Raw genomic sequence first — 24,228 nt, forward strand, 5'->3', positions numbered from 1 at the left:
TCCACTCACCTCAGCCTCCCAAAGGCGCGGGATGATAGGCTGAGCCACCGAGCCCGGCTAAGCTTGACCTTTGTTCTCCATTTCTTTCCCATTTAAAGTTCCAGAGTCTGGCGCAGTGGCTCACGCCTGTCATCCTAGCACTTTGGGAGGCTGAGGCAGGAGGATTATCTGAGCCCAGGAGTTTGAGACCAGCCCGGGCCACTTGGCTCACATCTATAATTCCAGCACTTTGGAATAACTGTAAGACAGGTCGAAGTGAGAGGATTACCTGAACCCATGGGTTTGAGACCAGCCTGGGCAACTTGGCGAGACCTCATCTCCACAGTAAATCAAAATGTTAGCCGGGCGTGGTGATGAGTACCTGTAGTTCCTGCTACTTGGAAGGCCGAGGCAGAAGGATTGCCGGAGCCCAGCAGGTCAAGGCTGCGGTGGCTGTGAGCATACCACTGCACTCCAGCCTGGGTGACAGAGTGAGACTCCAACTCCAAAAAAAAAAAAAAAATTTTTTTAAATTTTTTTGAAAAGTAGCCAGGCAAGGTGCCACATGCCTGTAGTTCCAGCCACTTGGGAGGCTGAGGCAGAAGGATGACCTGAGCCCAGAAATCAACACTGTGGTGATCCTGCCACTGTGCTCCAGTCCAGGGGACAGAGTGAGACTGCAACTCAAAAAAAAAATCTGAATTTCCAGCAATGGGCCTCACAACGCCAGGGCTTGAATCTGGTTTTCCCTTTTGTGATCACCTGAATGTTTGTCTCTCTTCCAAATTCATAAGCTGAAGCCCTAACCCCCAAGACGGGGTATTTGGAAATGGAGCCTGTGGGAGGTCCTTAAGCCTGGGTGAGGTCATGAGGATGGGGCCCTTCCCATGGGTTTAGTGCTCTTGCAGGAAGAGACGCCACTGAGCTTGCTCACTCTCTTTCTCTCCCCATCATGGGGGGACACAATGAGAAAGTGGCCTTTGTGAGCTGGAACAAGAGTCTCACCTGAACCAGACCATGCTGCCATCTTGATCTTGGATTCTCCAGCTTGCGTAACTGTAAGACACCCATTTCTGTTGTGTAAACCATTCGGTCTGTGGCCTTGTGTTGTGGCAGCCTGACCCGACTGGTTCGCCTTTGCTGTAGCATGAATGTCCCTAACCAGGTTGGGCCGGGTGGGCTCGTTAGTGGGAAGGGATTGTGGAGAGAGCGTCAGGCAGAGAAACTTGTCTTCCTGCTTAAGAGTAAAGGTTGTGCATTGGGTGGGAGCATCTCTTTCTTGTACAGGGTCTCAGGGAGATTCCGAAGGGGAGGATTATCCTGTCGTGACCCCATGGGCTGTGTCCATGACCACTGGCGACTTTTTCCCCTGGCTCCCTCTCCCAGGCTTCCTCTAGGCCTGGCCCACTACCTGTCCCTCTTGAGTGTTGCTTGGTTTCCAGTCCACCACGGCCAAGCACAGCAGAGCTGGGTTAGATAAACCCTGGTTGGAGTCCCAGTTCTAGTTCTCGCCAGCTCCATGACCTTTGGAAAGTTCTTCGCTTCCACAGTGGGCGGGACAGCAGGGGGAGGCCTCAGCCTCCAGCCCTGAGACCGCTGATCTCTGACTGCCTGGTGGGACCCTGGGCCTCCTTGTCCAGCTCAGTCATGACTCCTCAGGCGAGACGGAGGGCACTTAGTCACCTGGCTCCTCTGAGCTTCAGGATCATGGAGGCGTCATCTCGACAATCTGCTCATCTTCTGACAACAGATGCCACAGCTTCTGCTGACACCTGACATTTTCTTCTCGTATGCGCCATGTAAGGTCTGGGATTCCACTCAAGACCCTGGACTACTGGGGAAAGTTCAGGTGTCAGACCCGAGTGGCAGCTCTGTCTCTGCTGGCCACGAGATCCGGATGAAGTCCGTTGGCCTCTGTGCACCCTGTGATCGGGCGAGGGGCTGGTGCTTGTCCGGCCTCTTTTGCAGGTGAGGCAGGGGGATGCGGTGAGATTGGGGTGGGAAAGCGTCTGGATGGGCAAAGGCCACCCAAGTGGAAGCAGAGGCTTGGCTGTATCCTTGGGCGAGGGCCCTGTCCCTGTGCTGAATCGCCCTCCCTGTCCCTCTTCCCTCCCCTCCTCTCGCTCCTTCTGCCTCTCCCTCTCTTTCTCTGAGTTCCTCTCCCTCTCCTTCTTCCAGTCTCTAGAGATAGTGCAGTAGGCAGTGACTTTGGGGTCAGACACACATCAGATGGAATCTCAGCCCTGACTTTTACCTGGTTTTGTGACCTTTGAACTGCCATTCACCCTGGACATCCAAGTGTCTTCCTTGTAGATGGAGATTCTGTTTGTCTTGAGCCAGAGGGAAGGTTGGTTGAGTTGTGTGAAGACACAACTTGGCACATGGTCAGTGCTTCATAAATGTTCATCCTTTTCCTGTCCTCTCTGCTTCACAGAGTAAAAGTGAGAATTCCTGGGTCTGATGCTCAGATAAACCACAATAGGAGATGAGGTTAAGTTAGTTCTCTTAATTTAAAACCATTTGGTTACAAAGGAAAGCTACTCAAACGACCTTAAGGGAAAAACAGGACATGAAAATATAAAGGGACTTAGGTTTTTTTCCTTTTTTTTTTTTAAAGTAACAGAAGTTGCCCAGAGGGAAGGACACAGGAGCCAAGGAGAGGCGAAGAACAAATCTGTGCATCTCAGCTTGGTGAGGGTTGGTGTTGCTCTTATCTGATGCCAGGAAAGCTCTAGAAAGGAAGGGTGTCAAACCCTCAGCTCAGAGAGGGGGGAGCTACAGGTGCACGCTGCCCAGGGTGTGACCTGGGGATTCCCTTGGAAGCAAAGCTCTCCCTGGCCACTTCTGGGCCCCACCAGAGACAGATGAAATCTCTGGAATGTGCAATCCTGTTGTTTTCTTGCTGAGAGAAAAAGAAAAGAGATGAATGCTAAACACCCAGAGTTGATTACCGTGAGTTAAAGCAAACAAATAGCCAGGTGTGGTGGCTCCCACCTGTAATCCTACACTTTGAGAGGCCAAGGCAGGAAGAGTGGTTGAGCCTAGGAGTTCGAGATCAGTCTTGGCAGCATAGCGAGACCTCGTCTCTACAAAAAAATCCCCAAATTGGCTGAGTATGGTGACACATGCTGGTAGTAGTCCCAGCTACTCAGGAGGCTGAGGTGGAAGAATCACCGGAGCCCAGGAGATAGAGGCTGGAGTGAGCTGTGATCTGTACTCCAGCCTGGGCCACAGAGTGAGACCCCGACTCAACAAAACAAAACACCAAGCAAATAAAAAACACCCCAGGACATTTTCAGTACAGGACAAAACAGGAAATATGAGTGTGAGCAGGAAGCAGTTGGAACGGCCTTCTCCACTTTACAGACTTTAACCCAAGGCCACAATGTGGCTGAACAATCTGGCCTCTTCGTCTGCTTGTTGGGACATTGGGGCAGGGGAGATGGGACCGGGGGAGGGAAGACTGGCTTCTGGGAAGAGCGGTGACACTCAGCATGAAAGTGTGGGGGGAAAGCAAAGCGATAAAAGTGAAAGTTGCCCTCACACCCCGGACCACGCTCGCCGAGAGAGAAAGGATCCCATCTGGAACCCAGGAGCGCCAGGCCGGCTTCACAAGGAGGCTGAGCCTTCTGAGGTGTGCTTTCCCTGGATGGCCTCCAGGAGCCGGAACGACACGGTCTGGAGGATGGGACTCTGAGGCTGCAGGCGGAAGGATCCGTCTCCAGGGGATCTCGAAGGTTCACCGCGGTCCCTTTCACAGCCTCAGACCCATTCTGTGTCAGGGGTGAGTTATTACGCTGGGCCCTTCTGAGCTTGAACAGAGTGACATGAGGAGGAAGGATCGCGAGGCCTGAGGGCTTTGCCTTTGGGGTCAAGGACCGGCCTGTGACTCTCCCACCACATCCCCAAGCCATTCTCACTTGTGGCTTCAGGAAGGTGACAGAGGCCGGACTCAGCTCGAGCCGCAGAGGGCCTGAGGTCTCTCCTGGCTCGCTGAGCATGGTGCCGCCGGGGCTGTCCAGATGATCTGAAGGGTCGTGTCCCAGTTACAGGGGACAGGTGTTATTGTTTTTTTGTGTTTTTGTTTTTTTGAGTTGGAGTCTCACTCTGTTGCCCAGACTGGAGTGGCACTCCCTGGCCATCGACCTGCTGCACTCCGGCGATTCTTCCACCTCAGCCTTCCAAGTAGCTGGAACTACAGGCGCACGCTACCACGCCCGGCTCATTTCTGATTTATTGTGGAGATGAGGTCTCGCCAAGTTGCCCAGGCAGGCCTCGACCCCACGGGCTCAGGCAATCCACTCACCTCAGCCTCCCAAAGTGCTGGGATTACAGGCTGAGCCACCGAGCCAGGCTAGGTGTTAGTGTTAAGAATAATAACGTTAGCCGGGCTCGGTGGCTCAGCCTGTAATCCCGCGCCTTTGGGAAGCTGAGGTGAGTGAATTGCCTGAGCCCGCGGGTTGGAGACCCGCCTAGGTAGGCGAGACCTCATCTCTACAATAAATTAAAAAAATGAGCCGGGCGTGGTAGCACGCGCCTGTAGTTCTAGCTACATGGAAGGCTGAGGTGGTAGGATCGCCAGAGCCCAGTAGTTCGAGGTTGCGGTAATAATAATAACGTTAATGTTGTAGAATGTTATTACAATGTTAGTAACGTTAATGTTGTAGAATGTTATTACAATGTTATAATAGTAACGTTAAAGTTAAGTCATTTGACTGTGTCTTCTGTGTCTCTAGGAGATGACCAAGGGTGGGAGGGTGAGGGCTCTCTACCTCCCCCAGGGGATTCCGAGCAGCCTGGCTATGTGGGGGCTGCACTCCCTGCCCTGGGCCTTGTCCTGGGGCTAGAGTCGCCAACCTCCACTGTCCATCTCATTCCCTGGGCACCTCGGGCATCCTCGCCCCCCCCCCCCAGAAACCCCCTCCATGTCTCTTGGTGGCCATATCTCCTACAACCCCATTTACAGCTTGGATCAGGCCTGGGCAGCTGTGGGACCCTCACCGTGTCCATCAGGTCCTGCAGAGCCCCTCGGTCTCCGAGCATGGCCTGGACACTCTGGAACACGATGTCTCGAACGTCCTCGGAGAGCTGGGCCAGTGCCTCCGATTCTCGGGAAACCTCCTCTTGCAGACACTTGAAATCTGCCCTCAGGCATCAACACCGACAAGAAAGCGGGAGATACTCTGATTAGAACATCTCAGAAGCACAGCTCATGGGCATTAGCGAGAGCCAATATCCTCTCAGCCCTGGCCAGAATTGTCGCTGCTAGTGGCATGGTTGAGCTCTGGCGATGGAGCCGTCCAAGAGGCTACAACGATGGACACTCCCGGACCTCTGAAGGGAGGGGACGGGGTGCAGGGAGCAGAGCGGGAGATTCTGGAAAGAGTCGTTGCGAGTGGAAGCGAAGGAACAAGTGGCCATTTCTAGGACATGTCAGGAAGAGTGTGAAATCCAGCACTGGGCTCTGGAGATGAAAACCATGGGTGCTCTGGGACAGTTTCCACTGGGAGGATCAAGTGAGGTTATGCCTGCCAGGCCCTTGGCGCGTAGGCGCTACCCTCACGACCAGCGGTTTTGCCTGAACCTCGATGTCTATGAAGACTAAACCGGCAGGTGAATGGCGGGGTCTCTGCTTTTCCCGGGAGGCGTCAGGTGGCCTCAGGGTGACTTGTTGTCAGCGAGAGGCCACTGGATTGGAGGCCCCGGGAGGCAGGAACTTCTGTCTGTCTGGTTCCCGGCCGTGCCTGCGATCGGCACTCCGCAGGTTGCCTCTTGCCTGGTGTGTCTTCAGTAAGCGCTTGTTGCCGGTGTTCTCGGATGAATCCTTATTCAACAAGTGGGCCAGAACAAGGAGCACATTCGGAAGCAGGCCTCAGCTCGCTGCTGGCATGGAAACTCCCAGTCAGGGCGCTCAGCCCTGCAGTTTCCCACCCAGAAACCCCAAGCTTTCCTCCTAGTAAAAAAACACTCACCTCGCCAAAGCGGTTCCTCTGTTCTTCCCGGAAGGAGAAAGAGAATCACGGGTCATCTTCCTTCCTCGCCCCCTGCGTTTACTTCTGGGACATTGTGGGGGGCTCTGTCCTCCCACCACCCCCCTCGCTTGACGTCTTCCGGCCCCAACCCAGGCCTTTGCAGACCCTTCCCACTCTGCGTGGCCGAGGGCCAGGCCCTAGGGCAGGGGGGCAGAGACAGGGACGATCATCCCTGCTTACCCAAGGTGCACAGATGGGATCCCACCTCCAGCAAACCCTCGCTCACCTATCGGGGGGACACGACCTCCGCCAACGAATGTTAGGAAGAGAAATTAGATCCCTCACCAGAGGGTCTCGCAGACTGGGTTTCTCAGCCTTCCGCCCCCGCCTCCCCTGTGTCCCTCCTCCCCTGCCCTTGGCCCAGGAGGCCAGATCCCAAGGCCTTGTGTCCCGGCAGCCAGGGGTGGGCTTCTGTGATTCGGAGTGGCCCCGGGAGGGGTCAGATTCCACTTCCCTGGCTCCATAATCACCCACTCACCTCTCTCAGCCTATTGATCAAATGCCTCTCTGGAAAGAGAAAGGAAATGGTTTACTCATCGAGTCAGTCTGCCCAGCCTGCCTCTTCCACTTCTTCCCTCTTGGTCTCGCCTCCCTGAGTCCGCTCTCTGCCCCTTGTTTCTCGCCTGGCACCACCGCTTCAGCTGAGAAACCTCCCCAGAGAAATAGATTCCCAGGAAGCTCCCACTCGCAACAGCCTCAGCTGAGCGGTCAGAGGAGAAAAGCTGGTTGCTCTAAGGCCCCAGGGGCTGGAGGCCGGGTCAGAGGCCAGGAGAGGGGCGTTGGTGGAGAGACCTGGCTGGGGGACGGTTCCTTGTGGGTCGGTGAGGGCTGAGCCCTCCGTGGGGCTCCTGTGGGACTACCACGGGGGTCAGGGCTCAGCCGGGCCCGAGTTCTCAGCCAAGAGGCTGCCAGATTCTGAAACTCACCATCTTGGAAGGTTTCCTGCTCACCATCACCTGAGACGAGAAACACGGCTGGATGGAAAGGAAGCCCCGTTGGGAGAGCTCAGGTTATTCCTGCCCGAGGCTTCCCCGACCCTGACCGGGACCAGGGACCCCTTCTGTCGATCGGAGCCACCGGCATGCTTGAGTCTCACCTAGTCTCATTCTGTGTCTTCTGAATCACTGTCGAAAGGTGCCCTGACCCTGCATTTTGAGCAAGCACCCTGGGTAATCCTGGTTGCCCTCCAACTTTGGAGAATCACCTTGATGAGGTCAAGGAGACCGGCCTCCCCGGCCCTTTTGGGAGGCTGGCCTCCTGTCTCTTTTCTTTCTGACCTGCCCTCACGCCAGCTCCCAGCCCAACCATCTTGGGTGCGTTCACACTCCCTGTAGAGAAATGTGCTGAGGTCTGAGACTTGCTTAACACTGAAGTCGAAGTGTTCAACAGGGGAAAAGAGCCCGTGAAGAAGACAAAACATGTCGTGTAAGTGTTGCACAGTGACCCACCTGGGCAACTTGGCGAGACCTCGTCTCTGCAATAAATCAAACACTTAGCTGGGAGCGGTGGCGCATGCCTGTGTTTCCATCTACTTGGAAGACTGAGGTGGAAGGATTGCCCGAGCCCAACAATTCAAGGCTGTGGTAGCCGTGAGTGTGCCACTGCACTCCAGCCTGTGTGACAGCGAGACTCCGACTCAAAAAAAAAAAGTGTTGGCGAGTGTGAACTGAATGCAGTTAGACAAAAGGTGGACCTCCCTGTAAGTCACTTTCTGGCCACCAGGGGTGAAGTGGCACTCCACTTTGGGTCTAAGGGAGAAGGGAACACACATTTACAACGTGCTTGACTTACAGAGGAACAAATTTCATCCTCCTAACGAATCAGGAAAAAAAAAATAAGAGGAGTTAAATAACGTGCCATGGCACTGGCTAGTAAAATAGAAATGAGAGTGTCTCTCCTCCAGCTGACGAAAGAAATGCAGATAGATGTCCAGCAATGGGACAGACACCAACTTATCTTCACCGTTTTTTGTTTTTTGAGGTTTTTTTTTTTGAATCAGAGTCACTCTGTTGCCCAGGCTGGAGTGTAGTGGCTCGCTCCCGGCCCCCGCAGCCTCGACCTGCTGGACTCAGGCGATCCTTCTGCCTCCGCCTTCCAAGTAGCCAGAACCACAGGCATGCACCAACACGTCCGACTAATCTTTTGATTTATTGTTAAAATGAGGTCTTGCCAAGTTGCTCAGTCTGGTCTCGAAACTGTAGGCTCCAGCCAGCCTCTCGCCTCCACCTCCCAAAGTGCTGCGATGACAGGCATGAGTCACCACTTCGCCTTCACCTTCTCTAGTTCAGCAGGGTCTTTTCCTGAACCTGGCCACAAGCCCGAGTCTGCCGTCTCATCGGCCCCCTCCCCCAGGTTTCCCCTCGGTCACCACCTCCTCCCACTCACTGTCCCCTCAGTGGACTTCCTTAGGAGTCCTGTACCCTCTTTGTCCTCTCTTCCTCTTGTTGCAGTCACAACTCCATCACTACAGTCGATTCGCTGGTGACTCCGTCTGGCTTTAGTCACAAGTGAGCATGGACTCGACTCTCTCTGGCTTCTCCCTCACCATCTTCCTTGGGGGGTGGGGAGACCTCCTTTTTTCTGACCATTTCTTTTTTGGTTTTGTTGCTATTGATATGACTGAACTGTCGTGTTCACCATGACCTTTGATAGCACCTCCCTCTCCCGGTGCCCTTGGCAGGAGTCTCTGACCTCCCTCTAAAGTGTGGGCCCTGTTCAGCAGTTGAGAGCTGAGGCTAGGTGTGGTTGGTCTTCCTCCAGAAGCCAGAGTCCGCTAACTGCACAAGGCTGGGCAGTCCAGCCTCTTTCTGTCTATGGCCACCGATGGGCGGCCATGGACACCAAGAAGCTTCCTTGACCGGCTGTCGCAGTAAGGATGCTGTTGGGAGCAGAGTGTGTGGGCGTGAGTGTGGTGGGGTGTGGGCATCCCCCATCTCTGAGAAGCTGGGCCCCAGCTGAATCGGATGAGCTCTAGCCGAGACTCAACATTTGGGAAAGGAGACGACAAGGACAACGAGAGCCAGTTATGTCCCCAGCGCTCGCCATCACGCCCGGATATACAGCTGGTGTCAATGGTTCTGCCCACAACACCGGTGTGTGTAGTAGGGGACTGAGCATTTTGAGGCCAGTGAAGGAGGGAGAGACGGAGATAATTTCTGCATTGTGTTCTTGGGGCATTATATCTGCGTTTTTCCTTGTGGTGGTGCCAGTGGGATTATGGGTAACCTGGAGAGGGCTCTGGAGAGGTTGGGAGAGTGGCCCAGCCATGAATGAATAGAGATGGCTGGGTTAAGGCTGGGCTTTGCCCAGTGCTAAGGACACTCTAAGATGAGAGCTCCAAGTTGGGCTTCATGTAGGAGATGGTCTCTCTATCTGCCAGGAGCAAGATCTCAACGGCGCCATGTTGGGAGGTGGGTGTAGTGGTGGGATGGGTGTGGCCCTGGGATCCTGCTTGTTGCCAACCTTCCTCCCCTCCTTTCTGGGTTCTGGAGAGGCAGACACGCCCTCCACCCGTCTCTGCCTCCCTGAGCCTCCGCTTGCGCCCGCCTGTCTCCTTGATAATCAGCTGCTTCATGCTCTAACCCACCGCCCGGCCCCTCTGCAGGGTCAGCATCTTACTCTTCACGTTGAGACTCTCTCCTTGGCCTTGACCCTGAAGAGGGAAAGCAGACAATTCAATACTAAGCACGTGTAACTTTAACGTCAGAGAGGTCTAGAAAGCTCATGGGGGAACACCCGCAGCCCCTGCTCTTGACTCCCACTCCTGCCACCTGGTTTCCGATGACTGTCTCCCGGTTTCATTGTGTTCTTCTTCTCATTTCTCTCTCTCTCTCTCTCTCTTTAATTAGAAAATATCATTTATTTAGAAAGTAAATTGGAGAGAGAGCGAGAGAGAGAAAGAGAGGATTTACCTCACCAAAGAAGGGGTCAAAGCTTAAGAACACAAGGCCTGGTCGTAGCTCAAAGAGCACATGGCCACACCATGACTTAGCAAGGCAATGGTCCCAATGGCCTGGCAACGGCCTAGCAATGGTCCTCATGTCTCAACGTGATGCTCATATTGCAGTGCTTGATTTGTTTCCAGACTTAGCATATGTCTATTTCTTTTCTCTTTTTGATCACGAGAATTTCATTTTTCTGTTCCTCTCCCAGCCCTCACCTCCCTTCTCCCTTATTTCTAAAATGTCCGTGTCCCCACGTCTGAGTTATTTACTGTCTACCCTTGGGGTAAACGGCTTTTCCTCTCTTGAGCTTTCCTTTGCTGATTAAGGGGATGCCCTGTGTCTTCTCTGTCTCTTTGCTCCTTCTCTTCCAAGGAGATGGGGGACACAGTCTCTGAGACCTTGTATATCTATAGACATCTTCCTTTTACTTCTCACGCTTGATTGATATTTTAACTAGACATATGAATTCTAGACTGAAATTTCTTGGAATGTAACTTTTAAAAATTGTTTTACACTTCTTTATTTGTATTTTATTTTATTTTTTAAATTAGAGTCTCACTGTGTCACCCGGACTGGAGCGCAGTGGCACACTCACGGCCACCACACCCTTGACCTGCTGGGCTCAGGCGGTCCTTTTACCTCAGCCTTCCAAGTAGTTGGGACTATAGCATGCACTACCACATCTGGCTAATTTGTTCTTATTTATTGTAGAGACAAGGGCTTACCACGTTGCCTAGGCTAGTCTTGAACCCCTGGGCTTAGGCAATCCTTTCACCTTGGCCTCCCAAAGTGCTGGGATTAGAGGTGTGAGCCACCGTGTCCAGCCACTATTTTTCCTTTTTAGAAAACATTCATGATTTTCTTCTTGAAGCAAGTATTCTGAAAATTCACACTTATTTGTGTGGTATGGATCTACGTTGCCCCATTAAGCCATACCTTCCAAAAACACACCCTTCAAGTCTCAGAATCTTTCTTGTAAGGTTTCCTGAAGGATTTTCCCCATTGCATATGTCTTTGTGCTCCCCGTCTGGAACTCCTGTTATTCAGAAGTAGTTAAATCTGGACTGATCTTCTACATTTTAAAATTTATTTTTAATTTTTTTATTTTTTGAGTTAGAATCTCACTCCGTCTCCCAGGCTGGAGTGCAGTGGAACTCTCACGGCCACCCCAGCGTCGACCTGCTGGGCTCCGGAGATCCTTCAGCCTCAGCCTTCCAAGTAGCTGGAACTACAGGTGCGCGCTACCACGACTGGCTAATAAATTTTAATTTATTGTAGAGACGAGGTCTGGCCAAGTTGCCCAAGCGGGTCTCGAACCCGTGGGCTCAAGTAATCTACTTGCCTTGGCCTCTCAAAGTGCTGGGATGACAGGCTGAGCCACTGAGCCCTGCCTACATTTTTTTAAATTAATATATTTCTGTCTTTTTCACTTGCTTCTTTTGAAAATGTCTTTTTTCTTTGATTATGTTTTCTGACTTTTATTATTTTAACTTATGATTTATTGTAGAGATGAGGTCTCGCCTGCCCAGGCGGTTCTCGAACCCGTGGTCTCAGGCAATCCACTCACCTCAGCCTCCCAAAGGCACGGGATTACAGGCTGAGCCACCGAGCCCGGCTTAAATGCTCTTTTTAACAGAACAATATTCTTTCATAGAAACAAAATATTTTCTCTTTCAGGGCATGAAGTATTTCTTACCTCCCTGGGGTGCCTTTGTTTTTTCTGATTTCTTAGTTTCCATGTGTTTTAGTTTTGTGTTTTAAAATGTCTGTGATTTCTTCTGTATTTTTGTTGTTATCGTCTCTCTTTTGTAGAGACAATCTTGCTATGTCACTCAGGCTGGAGTGCAGTGGTAGGATTCTGGCTCACTGCTGCCGTGATCTCCTGTGCGCAAGTGATTCTTCACCCTAATCCTCCCAAAGAGCTGGGAATACAGGCACCCACCAGCATCCTGGCTTTAAAAAAAAAAGACAGCATTTCACTCTGTTGCTCCTGGTTTCAAGCATTCCTCCTGCCTCGGCCTGCCAGAGTGCTGGGATTATAGGCATGAGCCACCATGCCCAGCCTTTTCTGTGTGTTTCTTATTGGTGAGTGAGGCGTGGAAGCTGGCAAGCGGGCATTGGCGGGGTTTGTTGAGTGGGAGTTTCACTTTCAGGCAATCGGGCAGGAATTAAGCTATTTCTTTGTGGTCCCGGTTGTTAGGATTTTCTGTCATTTCTTTTGAACTGGTTACTTTTCCCACAGAACAGCCCTCCGATCTCCTGCCTGGGAAGTGGAGAGGGTAGAGACACGATGACCAGAACTGAACAGAAAATGAAGCTCAGTGTCTCATCTCAGAACAAGGACTTTCACGTGGGTCCCTTTTCCAATAGGGTGGCCCACGCCCACCCTTCCCTGGAACAAGTATCCCTAAATCCAGAACCCTCATTGTATGAGAGTTTTCCAGAACGTCTGTTGCCAGAGTGGGTGAGGATAGGTGCCCGGCTGTTCAGAGGTGGGGAAGGGTTCTAGGCTGGAAGTGTTCCTGGTCAAGATTTCCACCGCACAGTCTCACTTTCAGTCCTACCTGAACTTTACCTTCAGAGGGAGCCGATGCTTCCAATCCCTGAACCTTTTGAAGTTTCTTGTTTCTAGAGTTTCTTCCCTGCTGCAGGTGGGGGTCCACTATTACTCTTTTCCAGGGTCTGTTACCATCCGTCTACTTTTTTAGTGGTCATTCACTGACCTTTCCTTCAGTTGCTAAAGCTCTTAGGTGAGGACCAATTGCACAGAAAATGCAGATGTTTGAAAGTACCCTCCAACACACACAATTTGTATGTCTCCAACCCATACTTCATCTGAATAAATATTTGATAAATAAATTTGTGCATATTAAGAATATTACACCTAGCCGGGCTGGGTGGCTCAGCCTGTAATCCCTTGCTTTGGGAGGCTGAGATGAGTGGAGGGCCTGAGCCCGCGAGTTCGAGACCCGCCTGGGCAACTTGACGAGACCTTATCTCTACAATAAATCAAAAATTAGCTGGGCATAGTAGTGCGTGCCTGTAGTTCCAGCCACATGGAAGGCTGAGGCGGAAGGATCGCCGGATCCCAGCAGGTCGAGGCTTCGGTGGCCGGGAGCAGCCACTGCACTCCAGTCTTGGCGACAGAGTGAGACTCCAACTCAAAAAAAAAAAAAAAAAGAATATTACACCTGGTTATTCTGAGTGACTCATGTAAATCACACGTGCCTAAAGATATTTAAATCTCACTCCTGGCCAAGCACAGTGGCTCACTCCTGTAACCCCAGGACTTTGGGAGGCTGAGGCGAGAGTCTTGCCTGAGTCCTGTGGTCCAAGATCAGCCTGGGCAACTTGGCGAGAACTCGTCTCTACAATAAATAATAATTAAAAAAAAATTAGCTGGGCGTGGTGGCACGCACCTGAGGTTCCAGCTGAGGCAGAAGGATCGCCTGAGCCCAGCAGATTGAGGCCGCGGTGGCCATGAGCGTGCCACTGCACTCCAGCCTGGATGACAGAGTGAGATTCCGACTCAAAAAAAAAAAATCTCACTCCTTAAAACATTTCTTTTTTTAATTAAATATTTTTATAATCAAATATATTTCTAATTTTGTCAATATTGATGATTCCAAATATTAAAATACTCTTATTGAAGATATTAGAGTACAGTCAGTCTCAGGTCAGAAGTCAGGATACTCTAGCTTGTGAGAAGTAGGAAGGCAGGACTCCACTCTCCAGACTCCTGGGATCGGGGTTCAGAGCCCCCTGGGAAGCGAAGTCTAACTCCCAGGACTGGCTGTATTTCTTGTACTCCAATCCCACTTCGGGATAACTTTGCACCTTGACGTAAGGAGTCCAAAAGGAAACTTTCCCCAAATTGCTCGTACTATTGCTGCCATACAGTGTGGTATCATCGATCAGTTCAACAACCTCCGTCACCACATACAGATTGCCCTCTCTCATCCGCACTCCTTCAGAAATGACGGTTCCGGCACCAACAGTTTCCTGGGGGTGCAAGCAAGGAGAAGACGAGTCAGAAGGGAAGAGCAACGACTCTTCAGTGTCCCCTGAGTCGTCCTTCTCCTCACCCAGGAGGGAGGTAATGCCTTCAGACCTTGACAGGTGCGTTCTTCGTGAGTAGGAAAATTTTAGATGGTGAGGTTAAGACACCAGAATGTTAGACATAAGACAGCAGAATGTTTTCTCTGAAGTACAGGATGGAGGGGACTCCACTTTCTGAGGGTCCTTTGGGCATGAGAGTGTGTGTGCCATCTTGTCAAGGGTATCTGCACTTTACTCAATGATAGTCATCCTGGTAAGAGGTAATTTATAGATTTCCAGCACTACCGTCTCTCAGAAGAGAAGCTAGAAGCAGACAAGTCCAGAAGGCTGGGGACAGTCCTTAGGAGGCCCTGTCACCAAGGCTGGGCATCTATACTGAACGTCCAGAGCCACAGTCAGGGCAGCATGGAGGGTAGTCAAACTATGATGAAGCAGAGGACTCTGGGTAACTTCATGACTAGCACGGGTGGGTCTTGATGGGTTTACTGTCCTTGGTAGGGCTGACTTGATATCGTCTCTGGGGATACATGAGTGGTTTGAAGTAAGTATTAAAGATAGATTTCAGCCGGGCTCGGTGGCTCAGCCTGTCATTCCGTGCCTTTGGGAGGCTGAGGTGAGTGGATTGCCTGAGCCCGCGGGTTCGAGACCCACCTGGGCAGGCGAGACGTCATCTCTACAATAAATCAAAAAATCAGCCAGACGTGGTAGCGCGCGCCTGTAATTCTGGCTACTCGGGAGGCTGAGGCGGAAGGATCGCCGGAGCCCAGCAGGTCGAGGCTGCGGTGGCCGGGAGCGGCCACTGCACTCCAGTCTGGGCGACAGAGTGAGACTCCAACTCAAAAATAAAAATAAAAAGTAAAAAATACATAAATAAAAAATAAAGATAGATTTCATCCACTTCAGTTCTTTTTTATATTTTTTATTTTTTTGAATCAGGGTCTCACCCTGACACCCAGGCTACAGACGACTCACCACCATCTCAACCTTCTGCACTCAGGGGATCCTTCCTCTTCAACCTACTGAGTAGCTGGGACTATAGGCATGTGCCACCATGCCCAGCTACTTGTTTTTATTTTTATTTTTTGTAGAGACAAAGTCTCACTATGTTGCCTAGGCTGGTCTCAAACTCCTGGGCTCAAGCAATCCTCCCACCTCAGCCTCCCAAAATTCAGGGATTACAGGTGTGAGCCATCACACCTGGCCTCTCTATTTCAGTTCTGAGGCTCAACATTGATTCCACTCAAGGCCCCAGTGGAGCTGGCGTCCTAGGTACCAGTCATGTAGAATTCCTACAGAGGAATCCTTAATCCACTTTTCAGTGGAGAAGGTCACTGAGCATCTGATGTTCACTTTTCTCATTGCTGTTGGATTGAAATTCAAGCTTCCTACCATGTCCCCGGGTGCTGTGTCATCTGACATCTACTTAGAGACCAGGTTTCATGCTGTATCACCTGCAGCTGGATGTCTGAGCTCTCACCTCACTGACCACATTCCTTATCTTACCCTCTAGCTTACCACACACTCACTTACCCCAAGGGCATTAAACTCCCTGTCTGGACACCTTCCATCTCATTGGCTTGCTTCCTTTCATCCTTCAAGTCTCAGCTCAACTGTTAAGTCCAAAGACAGACCTAGACACTTTCCCCTCTCTCCACCCAGTCTCTCATCCTTTATATTACCTTCAGAGAAACCCTCGCAACATTTGTAGGTGAAAACATATTACGTGCCCACATCTGGCTTATTAAAACTATTTCACTGTCTTTTTTTAAACATAAAGTATTTACCTCCAGCTTACTTATTTCTTTTGGTGCTGGTAAATAATATTTACTTGTGGAATTGCAGTCTCTTTAAATACTGAAAAATATCTCTGTGAGAAAATGTTGTTTTTTTCAGTGAGCTACAGAAATCTAGGTGTTCTTCTGCATCATAAACACTCTTTGCAAATGTTAATCCTAATAAGAGTTTTGCAAGAAGCCAGGTGCACAGAAACTGTGCAATGCCCTCTCAAAGTAACTTTTCTTTTCTAAACATTCTACAATTTTAACTAGTTGCTTACTTAATGATGTTTTGCCTTGATAAGCTTATTATTGAAATTGACATCTTTGTTTTTAGCATGCATAGACTTATTTTTGCTAAACCCTTCAGGGATCATTGGATATCCATCTCTCCCCACGTGCACAAAAGTAAACGAAATCCATGAACAGAAGGGACATCAGCAAGATGGCAGAATTAGAGGTCCCCACCTGCCTCACAAAATTCCACTGGCAATTACCCATAAACAAAAATGCTCTTGTGAAAACCCCAGAAACCAGGGATGAGACTGAAGCATCCACTTGGATCACAAAAGAGAAAAGAAAAGAAAAAGAAAAGCCACATTAGAAGAGTAAAAGGAATGATTTCATTTTGACGGCATCACCCCTCCCCTGGGCCATCACAGCATGATTTCTCTAGTGGGGAAAAAAGAGTCAAAATAGATATCCAGCTTCAACAGCATTTTCCAAGGTGCTTCTTGGGAGGTCCACTTCTGTCTCATCTCACAGAGAACACTGGGGGAATCGGCAAGACTAGACCATCTGGCCAGCTAGAAACAAAGAAAGAGGCAGGACTTCAGCAATCAGTGCACGGATCATGGCAACATTGCTTTCCTACCAGCAGTGGTACCCAAACAGAAGGACCAGCCAGCAGCCCCTCCACCTGAAGAGCCAAGCCAATTAATTTGTCTGGCCAGGAAGGCCAGTAGGCAGCTCTGTCTGGCTTGAGTCCTTGTCAGTGGTCCTGCCTGGCTGTGTAGCCCAGCCGAAGGCCCTAGCCAGGTAGGGAAGCCAGTCAGCAACACCACTTAACAGTTGGGCACAGCCTCTGACTCCAACTGACCAACAACTCTACCCAGCCTCAGAGGCCAGCCTAAGACTTCGCCAAGATAGAGAGGCCAGCCAGCATCTCCACCTCACAGCAGAGTATAGACTCTGGCCTCGCCTGAACAGGGAGTTCAATTTAGCAAGCCCTCCCAGGCTCAGAGCCCAGCCCAGACCGCTTTCAGGCAGGAAGCCAACCTGGTAACTCTGCCCTAACTATGGATCATAACCTCTCAACCTGGCTGATGAGGGAGCCTGATCAGAGACATAATCCAGCCTTGAAGCCCAGCCTGCTGCTGTACCCAATTGTGGGACACAGGCTGGGCTTCAAGGCTGGATTGTGGGACCCAACCAACCTGGGATTCCACAGGGACCCTGACTGACCACAGAATAAAGTCAGTAACCCTGCCTGGTTCAAGATCCCAGCTAGAGACCCAGCACAAACACAGGGTGCCCTGCCCAAATGTGAAACTCAGCCTGTGGCCCTGCCTAACTGCAAAGCACAGCCTGAGGTTTCCTCTGATTGCAGAACCTGGTCTGTGGCCCCACCTGAATGCAGAGTTCAGCCTGCAGCACACCCAGCCAGTGAGCACTTCACAGAGCCCCGCCATTTCAGAGATCAACCTGAAGCCCTGCCCGATTATATAGTCCAAACAGCAGTAACACCAGGCCTGGGAGCACTGGTGAAGGTTTATCACTAATGTTGTGAACCTATAAAGGCTGGAAGAGGTGGCTGCTGCCTCAAATGCACAAAAACCAGCTCAGGGGATACAAGGATTATGAGGTATCAGGAAAACATGATGTCACCTAAGGAAACTAATAAAGCTCCAATAACTGACCCTAAAAAATGAAGATGTATGAACCGACTGACAAAGAATTCAGAATAATTCTCTTATAGAAGATCAATGAACTACAAGAAAGCACAGACAGCTAAACAAAATTAGAAAAACAATACATGAACAAAACTAGACATTCAACAAAGAAATAAAAACTATTTTTTAAAAACCCAAAAATACTAGAGATGAAGAATCAGCAATTAACTAAAAAAATTTCATGAGAATTTAAATAGCCGACTCAATCAAGAATAAGGAAGAATTAATGAACCCAAAGATAGTTCAATTGAAATTATTCAGTCAGAGAAACTAAAAGAAAACAGTGAAAAAAGCCAACGGGACTTATAGAGTACATCATCAAGTGAAACAAAACACAAAATTCTTGGCTGGGCATGGTGGCTCAAGCCTGTAATGCCAGCACTTTGGGAGGCTGAGGTGTGGAGACTGCCTGAGCCCACGGGTTAGAGAAAAGCCTGGGCAACTTGGTGAGACCACATCTCTACAATAAATCAAAAAATTAGCCAAGACCAGGTTCAGTGGTCCAACCTGTAATCCCAGCACTTTGAGAGGGCCAGGCGAGTGAATTGCCTGAGCCTGCAGATTTGAGACCAGCCCAGGCAATTTGATGAGACCTCGTCTCTACAATAAATCAAAAATTAGCCAGGCATGGTAGCACACGCCTGTATTTCCAGCTACTTGGAAGGCTGAGGTGGAAGGATCACCAGAGCCCAGTAGGTCAAGGCTGTGGTGGCCATGAGCATACCACTGCACTCCAGCCTGGGCAACAGAGTGGGGCTGCAACTTAAAAACAAATTAGCCAGGTGTGGTACTGCATGCCTGCAGTTCTGGCACTTGGAAGGCTGAGGTGGAAGGATCGCCTAAGTCCAGCAAGCTGGGGCTCTGGTGGCCGTGAGAGTGCCACTGCACTCCAGTCTGAGTGACAGAGTGAGACTACAAATAAAAAAAAAAATTCTTCAGAAACATATGAGAATGAGAAAGAGTTTTTAAAAAAATGTTTATTTATAGAAATAATGACTGAAAACCTCTCAAATTTGGAGAGAGAAATAGGCATCAAGATTTACGACACTCAAAATTTCCCAAATAGGTTGAATCCAAAAAGGTTTACACCAAGACACATTATGATTAAATCATCTAAAATCAAAGATAAAGAGAATACTAAAAGTATCAAGAGAAAAGTTACTCGTCACATACAAGGGAGTATATATAAGTCTATCAGTGAATTTCGCAGGAGAAATCTGACAGACTAGAAAAGATATGTACAAAATATTGACAGAAAAACTGCTCTTAATCTATTTTCTGTTGCTATCACAGAATACCACAGACTGGGTAAATTAAACAATTGAAGCTTATTTGGCTCATGATTCTGGAGCCTGAAAAGCCCAAAAGCATGGCATAAGCATCTGGCAAGGGTCTTCACATGAAAGAAGGCAAAACGTGTAAGCTACTGCACAAGACAGAGAGAAGATGGGGTCTGTACTTCAATATTTTATCAAGAGCTCACTCCTGTGATAATAATAATCCCACTGCCACAATGATGGCATTAATCCATTCATAAGGGCAGAGCCTTCATGGCCTACTCCATCTCTTAATATGGTTCTTATGGACATTAAGTGAGTTTTGGAGAAGAAATTTAAAACATACTAACAATCAAAATACTAGACCCAGCAAATCTATCCTGCAGAAATGAAGGAGAAATAAAAAATTTCCCAAACAAACAAAAGCTGAGGGAGTCTCACTATGAGATCTGCTTTACAAGAAATGCAAAATGGAATTCTTCAAGCTGAAATGAAAAGATGTTAATTAACAACATAAAAAACACGAATGCATAAAACTCAGAAGTAAAGGTAAATATATAGTCGAAGCCAGAATTCTGCAATATTGTAGTTGTGGTGCATAATTGACTTTTAACTCTGATTTTTTAAATGTATTAAAATAACTCTATAATAACCTGTTATTAGATTTACACCATAAAAAATATGTAAATTATAGCACCAATAACCTAAAATGTCAATGAAAGGAAGAAGTAAAAGTAATCAGTAATCAAAAAGCACTTTAGGCTGGGTGCGGTGGCTCAAGCCTGTAATCTCAGCACTTTGGGAGGTCGAGGCAAGTGGATTCCCTGAGCCCGCGGGTTCGAGACAAGGCCAGGCACAATAAATCAAAAATTAGCTGGTCATGGTAGCATGTGCCTGTAGTTCCAGCTACTTGAAAAGCTGAGGCAGAAGGGTCACTGGAGCCCAGCAGGTCAAGGCTGCGGTGGCCAGGAACGGCCACTGCACTCCAGTCGGGGCAACAAAGTGAGACTCCAACTCAAAAAAAAAAAAAGAAAAAAAGAAATCCCAGTGCAGTAATGCATATGTCATTTAAACAGAAAGTTTTGGAGTCTTTGTCTCACTTCAATTACTACTTTGTTCATTTATTTTTTATTGCTTATTTCCTCACCATCAGCCCATTCCCTGCCTCTGCTATGTATAAGCTGCTTTAGGACAGGGGTTTTTTGTTATCTGTCTTGTTATTCTCGCCCCAACATGAAATGGCACACACGAGGGTAATTACTGCTCTAATAAGTATTCACTTGGTAACTAACAAATATCACTTGAATAAAGGGAGGTGTGAATGCCCAGGGAGAGTAGCAAAATCTGGAGTGTCATTATCTTCATTTCCCAGCAACAAAGCAGGCTAGGTGCCTTTTGTGCACAAGGAAAGAGCTCCCTGGGACACTGATGGTCCATCCCCTTTCTCTCCCAAGGCCTCACCTGTTTTGAAGTTTTTCCAGGTTTGGGGCTGGAACAGTAACAATCTGAAACCCAAGGGAGGATTTATGGGCCTCAGAGGCCTCCCCTGACACGTTCATGCCTACACCCATGTTCATATCCACACGAGCCTGGTACTTCTGGACCCTGCTGCCATCAAAGAAGAATGGTCCCATCACAACGGTTTCTGGGAAGAGAAGAGATGACCATCGTTTGAACCAAGAATTCACTCTGGAACAATCGGTGTGAGAAATGTAATAGCTGAGGCCCTTGGTGTGCCAACACGCCCATTCATGTAACGCTCTCAGTGGAGGACGAATCCATTTTTATTTTATTTTATTGTTGTAGAAACGGGGTCTCGCTATATTGCCCAGGCTGGTCTCGGCCCTCTGAGTTCAGGCATCCTCCCACCTCGGCCTCCCAAAGAGCTGGGATTACAGATGCAAGCCATCACCCAGCCCAAGGACTAATCAATCAGTATTTGAAGTAAAATTGCTTCCGAGAGCAAATGTTTGAACCCACCAGGCACTGCATAACAGGGACAAAGTCTTCGCCCTGAGAAATGGTGGTATCACTTGCACAGTGTTCAGGAGAAGCCCCAGGATCGTTTTTCTGGATCCAGCACACTGAGGCAGAAGACAAGTGGGATGTGGAGCCAGACAGATCTGGATTGTGCTGTAGCTTCCCCAGTTCCCAGGTATGTAACTTTAAACAGATTATTTTATAAACTTCAGTTTACTCTTAGGTGAAATGGGGATAATACCTTCACCTCAAGCGCCTGATGTATGTAGTAAATGACCTAAAGAATGCCTAGGTCCAGATAATTCGTCAATTCTCAATCGATCGAGGTCCTTGCCCCTGGCCTGCAGGCAAGGCTGATCCGGGCGCCTTGCGGATTCTAGGATGTGGGACCATCCCTGTCTGAGTCCCTTGTTTTTCACTCCTTGCCTTCTGCTGACAATACCTGGGACTGAAGAACTTGGCTCCAGGATGTCACTGAGGGAGAATCCAACTGGAATGTAGTCAGTCTGTTCCCAAAACAATGAGCAAGAGCTCTTCTTCTTCCGTAATACAACGAGCTGACGTAATTTAGCAGCATTGCACAGGTATTTGACAGGCCTCAGATCTTTGTTTCCAATCTCTTTGACCAAATCCCTGTCGAAACGTTCAAACATGGAGGGCATGTCGCTAGGAGCAGATGGAAGAGAAGAACAAAGTTCAGTTGGGAGAGGAAGGAAATCGTTAGACTCTCACCAATCCCTGATATTTTTTTTTAAAGGAAAAGATCTATACATGAGATTATCCAGCTTTAAATTACAATAGTGACTAGATCATAGCACTTTCAACTTGGTATTTTTGTTTTGTTTTGTTTTTTGTATGTTTTTTGTTTTCAAAATGGAGTCTTACTGTGTTGCCCAGGCTGGTCTCGAATTCTTGAGCGCAAGTGTTCCTCTTACCTCAGTTTCCCTAGTTGCCAGGAGGCACACAACGCCACACCTGGCCTCCAACTTAGGTTTTGTGACAGAAGCACTGCTGTGACATTCATTGTCTCTTCTGGCTAGAGTAGGAATGCCTGGGCATCCCTTCACCTCTGACCCAGGGACATATCAAAGGGCGGAAGGAAGAAGGGTCCAGGATGATCAGCCACTAAAGGGCCAGAGGGAAAGTTGGGCTAATGTGAAAGAGAATATGGGTGGTGCTCAAGATAAGGATGGGGCCTGCAGCTTTTCAGAGAAAGCCTCGCTGAGAAGTGGCATTTGAACAAAAACCTACAGAAGGCTGGTGTCAACAGTGAACATACCAGGAGAAAAGGATTCCAGGGAAAGAATCACACATACAGGGACGTGGAAGCAATGCATGAGCGAGCGGACAGAGAAGGAAGACACGTCCAGGAGAGACAGAGGGCAAGTAGGTACAGTCCCCCTTGGTTATTGTTGCTCTCTTTTACTTGAAGTAAGATCGAAAGGCTTTGGAGGGGGTTTGCACTCACAAGTGACATATCAGATGCATCTTCCAAAAGACATCTGTGGTGGCTGTGTTGACAATGACCCCCGTCAGGGAGTACAAGCAGAAGCAAGGAGTCTGGTTCAGATCAGATGGTTTTGTGGTAATCCTGGGAAGAGTGGGTGGTCAACAGGACCAGGGCATTGTATTCAGTGTGGTGACAAGTAATCAGGCTTTGGAGGGAGAAACAACATCTGCCCTAAAAACGGTTTGATGTAATTCCAGAAAAATGTATTATTTATTCATTGATTTGTTCAGTTATTTGTTAATCGATCTATTTATTCAGCACACTTTTTAAATAAGCACCTATTAGATGCTAGGCCGTGTCCTAGGAATTGGCAATACTATGGACAGTAAAAAAGAAATAGTCTCCAGTCGCTTTGGGCTTTCAGGTAAGATGTCAAGACAAATCTTTACTAAATGGTCTCACTGATGAATACATGCATATTTATAAATCATGGTTGATCCCATAAGTGAAAGGTGCTTGATGCTCTCAAAACCAGTGAGAGAGAGATTTTGATTGTTTGGTCAGGGCAGTTGAAAAGTCAGGGAAGTTAAGGAAGTGTCTTCTTTTTCTTTTTTTCTTTTTGAGTTGGAGTTTCACTCCATCGCCCAGGCTGGAATGCAGTGGCATGCTCATGGCCACCGCAGCCTCAACCTGCTGGGCTCAGGCAATCCTTCAGCCTCAATCTTCCAAGTAGCCAGAACTATAGGTGCATGCTACTATGCCCGGCTAAAGTTTTTTTTTTAATTTATCGTAGAGACGAGGTCTCGCCAAGTTGTCTGGGCTGGCCTTGAACCCGCGGGCTCAGTCAATCCACTCACCTCGGCCTCCCAAAGTGCTGGAATTACGGGCTGAATCACCGAGCCCGACCAGGAATTGTTTTTTCATTGAGACATTAGAATGAGTAGAAGATAGCTAAAATAAGAGGGAAGAAAGGATCTTAAGTAGAAGGAACAACATATACACGTGGGAGATGGTTTGTTTCATTTCAGAAACAGACAAAAGTGGAGTGAATGGTGGGAAGGTAGGAGAAAAGCTCAAAAAGTAGGCAGCATGTAGGTCATGCTCTTCTTTATAAGTTATTTCTGTCTTTATTCTTTTTTTTAATTTTTTTGAGTTGGAGTCTCACTCTGTTGCCCAGACTGGAGTGCAGTGGCCGCTCCCGGCCACCGCAGCCTCGACCTGCTGGGCTCCGGCGATTCTTCCACCTCAGCCTTCCAAGTAGCCGGAATTACAGGCATGCGCTACCATGCCTGGCTGATTTTTTGATTTATTGTAGAGATGAGGTCTTGCTCCCCAGGCGGGTTTCGAACCCACGGGCTCAGGCAGTCCACTCACTTCAGTCTCCCAAAGGCGCGGGATGACAGGCTGAGCCACCGAGCCCGGCTCTGGCTTTATTCTAAGAGCGAAAGAAAGTTCAAGAAATACAGAACTTTAAGCAAGGGAGTGATTCATATGAAAATGGGTTCCCGGACTGGGAATGGTGCCTCGTGCCTGTAATTCCAGCACTTTGGGAGACTGAGGCAAAAGGATTGCCTCAGCCCAAGGGTTTGAGACCAGCCTGGGGCAACATATGAAAAAAATGTTCCACATTATCTATTCTTAGGGTACTGCAAATTAAAACAGCAACGAGATACCGCTCACACCGATTAGAACTTGTCTCTACAAAAAATAAAATAAAAAATTAGCTGGGCATGGTGGCACACACTTGTAGTTCCAACAGCTACTTGGAAGGCTGAGGTGG

The 24,228-nt window shown here is 48.9% G+C and overlaps 1 protein-coding gene across 1 annotated transcript; it reads right to left on the minus strand.

Annotated features, from left to right (window-relative positions):
- Nucleotides 1–3,588: 3,588 nt before the first annotated feature.
- On the minus strand, nucleotides 3,589–21,660 carry LOC103260854 (gasdermin-C-like). Its single transcript, XM_021712570.1, is given in 9 exon segments — nucleotides 3,589–3,678; nucleotides 3,900–4,006; nucleotides 4,944–5,120; nucleotides 6,938–6,985; nucleotides 9,558–9,663; nucleotides 13,793–13,917; nucleotides 13,920–13,957; nucleotides 20,480–20,663; nucleotides 21,441–21,660. Coding segments are annotated over 9 exon segments (1,095 nt in total).
- Nucleotides 21,661–24,228: the final 2,568 nt, after the last annotated feature.

This window comes from Carlito syrichta, unplaced genomic scaffold (assembly GCF_000164805.1).
Source record: "Carlito syrichta isolate Samal-C Ts95f unplaced genomic scaffold, Tarsius_syrichta-2.0.1 Scaffold303367, whole genome shotgun sequence".
NCBI classification, from domain to species: Eukaryota; Metazoa; Chordata; class Mammalia; order Primates; family Tarsiidae; genus Carlito; species Carlito syrichta.